The sequence below is a fragment of the Struthio camelus genome, chromosome 5 (assembly GCF_040807025.1).
Source record: "Struthio camelus isolate bStrCam1 chromosome 5, bStrCam1.hap1, whole genome shotgun sequence".
In the NCBI taxonomy this organism is placed as follows: Eukaryota; Metazoa; Chordata; class Aves; order Struthioniformes; family Struthionidae; genus Struthio; species Struthio camelus.
In genome coordinates, this window is record NC_090946.1 from 3,150,049 (window position 1) to 3,159,067 (window position 9,019).

At 64.2% G+C, this 9,019-nt stretch overlaps 1 protein-coding gene across 4 annotated transcripts; it reads left to right on the top strand.

The window, feature by feature from the left end:
- The first annotated feature begins 107 nt into the window (after positions 1-107).
- On the top strand, positions 108-8,943 carry LOC104140376 (MLX-interacting protein-like). 4 transcript variants are annotated; one of them, XM_068944138.1, is made up of 18 exons: positions 121-652; positions 2,307-2,413; positions 3,616-3,698; positions 3,924-4,013; positions 4,440-4,481; positions 4,640-4,805; positions 4,903-4,998; positions 5,508-5,633; positions 5,950-5,987; positions 6,143-6,587; positions 6,658-6,701; positions 6,784-6,871; positions 7,024-7,103; positions 7,187-7,303; positions 7,443-7,570; positions 7,888-8,020; positions 8,159-8,288; positions 8,438-8,943. In XM_068944138.1, the coding sequence occupies exons 1-18, from the start codon at positions 321-323 to the stop codon at positions 8,551-8,553; spliced, it is 2,361 nt and encodes a 786-aa protein (XP_068800239.1). In that variant the 5' UTR covers positions 121-320; the 3' UTR covers positions 8,554-8,943. The 4 variants fall into 4 exon arrangements, 3 of the variants coding, with proteins under 3 accessions (XP_068800240.1, XP_068800239.1, XP_068800241.1); XM_068944140.1 differs by lacking the exon at positions 121-652 and adding an exon at positions 663-1,514; XM_068944139.1 differs by lacking the exon at positions 5,508-5,633 and having other exon boundaries at positions 108-652.
- The last annotated feature ends 76 nt before the right edge of the window (positions 8,944-9,019 follow it).

Sequence of the window (9,019 nt, forward strand, 5' to 3'; positions counted from 1 at the left end):
TGGGCGCGCTGCGGGTGCTCCGCAGAAGGCGAGGACTACAGCTCCCGGCGTGCCTTGCGCGGGGGCGGTGGGGGGGGTGGGCGAGGCTCCGCGCATGCGCGCGGGGCTTCTTCCTGGTTGCTATGGGAGCCTGAGGCAGGCCTGGTACAACCGCAGCGGGAGCCGCTGCCGCGGCCTGGGCCGGGCCTAGCCGAGCCGAGCCGAGCCGCGCTGAGGGGCCGGGCCCGGCCTGGAAAGGAAGAGGAGAGAAAGCGGAGGGGAGAGGGACCCCCCCAGGCAGGGCGTCGTCGCGGCCCCCGGGTGCTGCAGGGGAACCGGCCATGTCGCGGCCCCAGATCATCCACAGCGGCCACTTCATGGTGTCGGAGCCACACGCTGAGCCCGAGGCCGAGGCCGCGCTGAAGCAGGAGGAGGAGGAGGAGGGTGGTGCAGCTGGCAGGCCGGGCAGGAGGCAGCGGGGGGCAGGGGCAGGCTCCCAAGGCAGGGTCAGGGCCAAGGGCCAGGCCCGGGCAGCGGCAGGCCCTGGCGAGGCCTACGACTTCAGCACAGTGGACGAGGGCACGTGCCAGACCTACCGCTACGGCCCCCACAGCGCCCTCAGCATCGACGCCTCCCTCACCAAGCTCTTCGAGTGCATGACGCTGGCCTACAGGTGACGGTGCGGGGCAGGCAGCCCCTCCCAGCCTCCGATGCGGGTCAGCCTGGGGCGGGAGGGCACGTGCGGGTGCAAAGCCACAGAGCGAGCCATGCCACGCGGCACTGACTGGCCTCACTTGGCCGGGCATGTGTGCGGGCAGAGCCGCAGGGCATGGACTGCTCTGGGTTGGGAAGGTGAATGTGTAGTAGGGACACGGACAGAGCCATGGGGCGTGGATCACCCAGGGCTGGGAGGGCATGTGCTGAGGCAGAGCCGCAGGTCATGGATCCTTTTGAAGCTGGGAGAGTAAACGTGGAGCCCTGCAAGGGTGCACATCACCTCTGACTGAGAGGGCCCATATCTGGGAAAGTCTAGACTGCAGTCTGCACTGAGACCTGAGGCGGTCACTCCCTATCAGCTGAGGCTGTGTCTTGGTGGAGGTGCGGAGCTGGGATCAGCTCTGGCTGTGCTCACCATCCCCATGCTGGGCTGTTCCCTCTCTCCAGCCCAGGACCTCTCTGGCCAGGGGAGGAGGTGGTGGGAGAGCAGTCACAGAGTCTGTCACCCTTGGGTGCCCGCCAGATTGTGGCTGAGCATGTGGAGAGCTGCTGGAGCATAGTCGGAGCCCTCGCTGTGCTGTGGCTCTCCAGGAAGGAGATGGCTGAAACAAGGATGTTGCAGCCCTGGGTTTTCCCTGAGCCCCAACCATTGCTCCCCTCCATGAGTCATGTTTCACAGCTGCCATCGCAGAAGAGGCAGCGTAGGGCACTGGCACCAGAAGAAGCAGGCAAGGCAGCGTCCTGGGATCTGCAGGGAGGGGGAAGCAGCTGCCACAGCCTCTTCACACCCCCTTCCCCATGAGGAGACATAAGCTGGGGTGAGATGTGGGCCATGGGATTGAGAGAGGGGCCACAGTACCGCAGTGGGCTCCTGCAGAGGCTCTGGCTTGTCTCCTGTCCGTACGGGAGCTCTTTCAGAGATGAGATGAATCTTGGTTCTTCTTGAAGCTTTTCCTCCCTTATGCCATGGCTTGGGGTTTTCTTGATCACTTCCCATGCCTTTGGGGCTCTTCATGTGGGTTTTACTATCACCCTGTCCTAACCCTCTGCCATCCTGAATAGCCTGGAAACGTCCCTCGTTCTCCCCACCCCCGCACAAACCTGGCTCCTGGCCTCCAGCACACCACGTCCCAATAAGTTTGGTCACAGTCACTGCCAGGCTGGCCAGGAGGGGGTTGTCTGTGCCCAACCCTAGATAGACAGCTAAGAAACCACACAGACCTGCACTCTGCAGCCCAAGGCGGAGGGAGTGTTGCTGCAGTGATGGCAATGACAGTGTGGCACCAAACTGGACCCAGGGGTTTAAGCAGAGATGGCAAGACTGCTCCTATAGTTTGCAGTGCCGCGGCCTCTGCAATGTGGCTGGCCGGAGTGCGGTGCCATGGTCTGGAGAGCCATGCTCAGAGGAGTCTTCTCCAAGTGCCTTCTTCCTCCTGGCATGTGACTCGGGACACCAGGCAGGGTGCTGCCACTCTGGGGTCCCTCCGAGCTCTGGGTACACTGCTGGGCTGGCAGGGTGCTGATGTCCTGGGGGTCCCAAGACCCCCTTTCAGTGTCTCTCCCCCCCCCCACCACCAACGGGCCACTAAATGCCTCCATCCTGTTCCCAGCGGGCGAATCATATCACCCAAGTGGAAGACGTTCAAGGGCCTGAAACTCCTACAGCGGGACAAGATCCGGCTGAACAACGCTATCTGGAGGGCTTGGCATTTGCAGTGTGAGTGGGGCCACGGGCACTGCTGCGGGCCCTGCCACGGGCCAGCCTTCCCCGTCCCCTCCCTTTCCTTCCTTCCTGGCCCTCAAGCTTGGTAAGGTCAGAGTCCGGCACTCTGCCGTTTGATTGCAGGCTGGCGCTATAATTAGTTCAAGAGACCATAATCCTTATTAATTAAGCAAATCCTTATTGATTAAGCAACAAGCTACTAAGAAACTAATATATCAAGTAATCAATAACCTAGCTAATTAACAAGCACATAGCATTATTAATTTAAAATTATGTCATTTTGGATACTAGTAAACAAACAGCAAAGCTACTAATTACTGCTCTTAATCTTATGAATCCCACATGACTGCTACTGAATTACGACTCTTATTACTCTTCTGCCCCCAACACTTGGTATTAAGGTGCAAATCTATCCCTCTTTGCTCTGTCTTCCCACCGTGAGTCTTTTGGACACAGGCCCAATGGAGAGTCCTGTGGGCTGTCCAGATGGTCCCCCTGGCATCACGAGGGGCTTGGGGGTGGCAGCGCCCACCAGACTTGGATCCACAGGTCAGCCTTACCCCTGTCAGCAGCCACCCACACTCGTACTCTCAGAAGATTTCCCCCCTGTGGTGTCCTTTACCTGATTTTTATACCTCATTCTCCATTTTTTCCATTTCTGGGCCCACCTTTTTGCTGCCCTTGCACCTTCCCTTCTCTGCCCAGAGAACTTTACTTTTTCTCCCTTGGTTCCCATTCTGCTACATCCATACCCCAGTGAGGTGTTTCTGATATTGTTACCTAGGAAATCTCAGGCTTATATGGGTTTACTGATATGGTTACTTAGATATGGGTGGCCTTGCTAGGCTCTTGCCCAAAGCTCCCCTACCAGAGCAGTATGTTTTTTGTATGGCTTCCACAGCATCCTTGCCCATGACCTGTTCTTTGGATGGTCTCCTGGTTCCTTCTGGAGGCCTTTGCTAGTTATGGGGCCTCTGGCTGCTGGCATGTTGCCTCTGTGGGATGAGGCGACTTTTTCTTACTGCCTTCCAGCACCTATGTGTGGGCTGGAGCCCCTGAGGTCTTCCCCAGGAGACAGAGGGTTCCTCGTCCCCTTTCTCTCAGGCTCTGGAGAACATTGGTGCCTGCCAGAGTGGCATGGCTGGGACATGGGAGAGGATGGCAGCAAAATCAGCTCTGGTCCTTTGTCCCCACAGATGTGGAGAGAAGGAAAAACCTTGCGTGCAATTTTGTGACGCCACTGGAGGCTGGTGATGGGGAAGAGCACTGCAAGCCAGAGGTGAGCTTCTGGGGCCCCTGCTAGCCCCATACCCTCAAATTCTGGCCCGAATGACAGCTCCCATGGTGCCCACCGCACCAGGAGCCGCTCGCTGGGAGGGACAGAGCATTGCCTAATGCAGTGTAGTGGTATGCTCAACCCGCGGCATCCTCAGCAGCGTTGCTGGTCTGGTGAGTGGCAGTGCCCACCAGACACCTGAGGATGCTGCATGTCCTTGTGCTGCAGGCTGGGGTAATGGAGGGCAAGAACTGGAAGCGCCACATCCAGGCTGTCACCCGGGAGTACCACAAGTGGAGGATATACTCATGCACCCAGGTAAGGACATGCATGGCCGTGGAGACATATAGACATGCAGGTGCACAGACAGGCCCTGTGCATGTGCCTCCCCCTCTGCTGCCGCCCTCCAACCCACAAGGCACCGATACCCCTGCCCAGGGCTGGCAGTGCCACCTAGACCAACTGCCTGTTGGCATCCTCCAGCTGGCACCCCTGCCCCCCCAGAGCAGAGGGCACCAAGCCAGCGGGGCCTGTGGTCACCTTCAGCCTGTCTTTCCAGCCCTGCTGGGTGCCACCAACCCCTTCTGTCCCTGAAGTTGCCTTGGAGTAGGAGCAGATTGGGTCAGGCAGCTGGGAAGGGGTGGCAGGGGGCACTGCCTGCTCTGTGCCAGCTGTGTGTGTGGGGGGGGGACATTGAAATGGGACTCGGACTTGCATCATGGCTCCTGTTTGATTTTTCTCCAGGTTCAGAAGATGAAAGATGAACTGGCAGCCTCACCCTGCCAGGTGCCAGCACCATGCCCACACCCGTGCCCGCTGCCCCCACCATGCTCAAGGAGAGCCAAAGGGCTCCCCTTTCCCATCTAGGCCAGTCTCACTGGCCTTACGGGGAGCCCCAGCAGTGCTGGCTCACCAGCTCCCCTCACCCCTTCTGTGCATGGCAGGGGGTGCCCAATGCCCAGCAGGGGCCGGTGCCCAGTGGCGAGGCAGAGGGCAGCTGTCCCATGGAGCTTGACCCCCTGCACGACCTGGAAATGCTCCTTGCGGACCTGGCCGACACCATCTTCTACAGCCGCCACCCCTACGGGGGACCCAACCCACGCAGCCTGGGTGAGTGGGGCAGTGCCCGCCTCTGCACCTGCTGGAGGCACCACGGCAGTCCCTGCCCCTGCGCCCCAGCAGTGCCTGACTCCGTGCCGCTGCGCAGCTCACCAGGACAACGCGGACATGATCCAGCCCACCCTTGGCCAGCTGCATCCCAACTTTGGCGAGGATTTCATGGACACCCTGGACCCCCTCAGCAGTGAGTGCTGCTGGGTGCTGGCCCACAGCCCTATGGCCCCTCTCCTGACCCCCTCTCCATCCTATATGCTTTCAGCCTGCTGTGGGGCAGCCCACGGCCCCCAGCTGTCCCCTTTCTGTCTCGCTCGCTGTGAGGCAAAGCTCTGCTGCTCTCCTAAGCTTTCCCGCCCCACAAGCTCTCCTCACAGCTGTGGCTCCCCTTTGGGGGCACCCCAGTGCCTATCACCCTCGCGCTCTCCCTACGGTAATGACCAGTCCTTCCCCCTGGCATAGGAAAGGGCAAGACAGGCACAAGGTGAGCAGCCCCGCTGCCGTTTGGGGCCAGGCTCTGGTCGCTGGCTCTGCCTGGCGTTTTGTGCTGGGCATCAGAGCCAGCAACGACGTGTGCCACAGAACTGCCCACCCTGCCAGGGCCTTGTAGGGGCCGGGGAAGCCAAGGTGCCTACCCTGAAGCTCTGTCTCTCTCTCTCTCTGTCTCTGGCTGTGCCTGCTTGCCCACCGGGACCCCAGGGAGCCTGGCCATCCCTGTCCTGGGTAGCGTCACCTCCAGCCACCAACTTCTCACCCGCTTCTCTTCTGTCATCTTCTCTGGCTCCCCAAAACTCCCGGCCGTGTCCATGCTGGCTGCCAGGAAAGGTACCACACGGGCACTGCTTGCCGCTCCCCAAGGCACCCGTAGCCTCTTCCACACAAACACCCCCTGCCCCTTCTGCGCAGCACCCATAGCCCCTTTTGCACGAATGCCCCTTGCCCCCAGCAGGCGTCAACCGCCCCATGCCTATGCTGGGGAGGGGGGACTACAGCTCCCAGGGTGTCCTGCTCCACCAGTGGTGTGGTGGTGCATGGGTGGGGGAGCAACGCTGCTGGGAAAAGGAGTCTCCCTGAGCTGCTTCTGGCTCCGCCCCCCCGGCCCCGCCCTGCATTAACCCCGCCTTCTGTCTCGCCCCCACAGATTTCTTCGCTGCCGGCCGCCCCCCGCCAGCGCCGCTGGTGAGTCCCTGGCCTCGGCCCTGGAAAGGACTGAGCTTCCCTCCCGGGGCGGGGCCGTGGCAGGCTCCGCCCCCCACGAGGGAGGGCGTGGCCGGGCTGTGCAGGCTCTGCCCCTACAGGGCTCCGTGCCCACCCTCTCCCCTCTCCCTTCCCAGGTGTCTGCGGTGCCTCCTGCCCGCTTCGTGGCTCCGGCCCCCCCGGGCAGCCCCAGCCCTCCTGCCAGCCTGGGCAGCCTCAAAGAGGAGCCCGTCGGGGGCCCAGAGGTGCCGCCACTCACCTTCCCCCTGGAGCTGGAGCCCCCGGCGCCCCTGGGGGAGCAGCAGACCTTCCTGCCCCTCTTCCCCACGTCCCCGCCACGGGCGAGCCCCTCGCCTGGCCCCCCGGCCCCACAACTCCCGCCCCAGCTCCCCCTGGTGCTCTCTGTTGTCGCCGCCGAGGCCCCAGCACCCGCAGCAGGCACCTTCGCCGTGCTGGCGCCAGTGCCCCTGCCTGTGGGGGCCCCCCACCGCTGGCCCTTGCAGCGCATCGCCCCAGCCCCGGGCAGCACCCGCCCGCCTGCACCCCCCGCCGCCGTCACCCCTGCCCCCTGCCTCCCATCAGGTAGGTGTCCGCTGGGCATGGGGGGGCACCCTGGCATGGGGGTCTCGCTAACAGTTTTGCCGCTCCCCAGGTGCAGCAGCACTGCCCAGCGTGCCAGGCAAAACCCCCCTGCAGGTGAGCGCCCCTTGCACCTACTGGTGCTGTGGCCGGCCACCGGGCCTGGCACTGTCCTGAGGCGCCATCTCTCCCCCTCCAGGGCTCTGGTACCCCAGACCTCGCCGCGAGTGTCCTGCTGGCAGAGAAGAGCTCCCACCCCCACTCCAGCACATCCCCTAGTGGCACCGGTAGCGTGGGCCCCGCTAGCCTTGGGGCAGGTGTTGGGTGGGGGCGCGGGCACGACCGGGGACAGGCACGGCGGCAGCAGGAACAGAGGACGGGTGGCGGTGGGCATGCCTGCTGGCAGCCCCCCACTGATGTGCACCCGTTGCACCCTCAGCTGCAGCTTCTGCAGACGTGAAGGCACCAGAGGGCACGGGGCGCGCGTCGCACCAAGCCTGCAGCCTCCCTGGCGCCAAGGTAAGGGCGTGCGGGGGACTGCTGGCGGTGCCAGGGCGGTGGGGGGCACCGCTGACGTGGCCCCCTCCGCTTGTTGCCTGCAGACCGGCCGTCGGGCCACGCTGCCCACCGCCGACCATGCCCGCCGCATGCACATCAGCGCCAGCTTCAACACTCTTGCCAGCCTCGTGGTGCCCGCCTCTGCCCAGCCCACTGTCAAGGTAGGCGCCCTGTCCCCCCGTCCATACCTCTGACCGTTGCCCATCCCCGTGCCTACAGCAGTGGCTCTCCCTGCGCCCATCCCGGCGGCCGTCCCCGCTGCATGCGGGGCCGGGGCGCCAGGCTGACGAGCGCCTGCAGCTCAGCAAGGCCCGGCTGCTGCAGCGCAGCGCGGCCTACGTGGGGCGGCTGCAGCAGGAGCGGCGGCAGGGCCAGGCCACGGCCCAGCGCCTCCGCAGGGAGATCCAGGAGCTCAGCGCCGCCATTGGGTGAGTGCGGGGCCGGGGCCCCGGCTGCCATTGGCTGGGATCTTGTACGCCGAGGTCTGCCATTGGGTGATGCATGGAAGGTGGTGGGCAGGGCCTGGGATAAGCTCCGCCATTGGCTGATGGGGGAGGGGGAAGGCCTGGACCGAGTGCTGCCATTGGGCAACACCCAGAGGGAGGTGGGGCCTGGGTTCACCTCTGCCATTGGGTGAGCCAGGGGGCGGGGCCTGGGGAATCTCATGTGCTGAGCGCTGCCATTGGAGGGTGTTGGGCAGGGGCGGGGCCTGCATGGCCACACCCACCTCACCCCCTGCCCCCAGCGAGTTCCAGCGGCAGCTGCCCCCCGGCGGGACTCCGGCCGCTGCAGCAGCGGCACCGCAGGCCGACCCGGCCGCCCAGCTCTTCGCCGACTACGTGCGCCGGCGGACGCTGCAGGATTGGCGCTTCTGGCTCGTATCCTCCCAGCGCGGGTCCCGGGTGGGGTGGCCCAGGGGGATGGGACGCCCCACAGGGCGCGCGGCTGGGGGTGGGGGCCGGAGGCAGATCCCAGGGCAGGCAAGCGGCACCTTGTCCTTAGCCCAGCGCTCCCAGTTCAGTACCATCATGCAGCCGCTGTTTGAGAGCTACAGCGCAGCCGTAAGCACCAGCAGCACCGAGGACTTCTGCCAGTCCGTGCTAGGCTGGCTGGAGCGGCACTGCGCCCTGCCTGTGCTGCGCCCTGGTACGTCCAGCCCTCTGCCGCAGGGAGGGACCCAGGTGTCCTGACGCCCCCATGTCCCAGGGCCAGTGGGCACTGCCTGGGGCTCCGCTTTGGCCATGGGAGAGGTGGGCATGGGGACATGGTAGGTACTGATCTCCTTCTCCCCGCAGCCATCTCCAGCTCCCTGCTGCAGCTCAGCAAGGTCACGTCCATCCTGACGCAGCCCACCCGGCTCCCTGAGCAGGCACTGCAGGCAGTGTCCCGCCTGCCCCACAGCGACAGCTGAGCCCCCCATGGCGCTGACAAGGACAGCCAAGCCGCCCTACAGCAGGCCAGGCTCCCCACACTGCCTGTGGTGGACACAGGGTCCCTCTTGGGCAAGGGCGCCCCAAGGAGGGGACGAGGGATCCCCGCCTGCCCTATGGTGAGGAGCGCAGTGGGGCAGAGTGATCCCTGGCTGCCCCAGAGCAAAGAGCTCTGTGAGGCAAAGGGATCCCTGCCTGCCTCTGTGGGGCAGAGGGATGGGGGCAGCATGTGGGGTGGCACAGAGCCATGGGTGGTCCTGGGGCTGGCATTAAACCCTCTGTCTGGACAACCTGCCTGGCTCTCTCCTTGGGGGTAGGAGGGGACCATACCCACCCCTTGGTGCCCCACAGCAGGGCTCTGCCCCTTTCCTGTCTTGCCTTGGGGCACCACCTGGAGCCTGGGTGCCCCGCTGCTGGGGGCACAGTGCCATAGACAGCACATGCCAC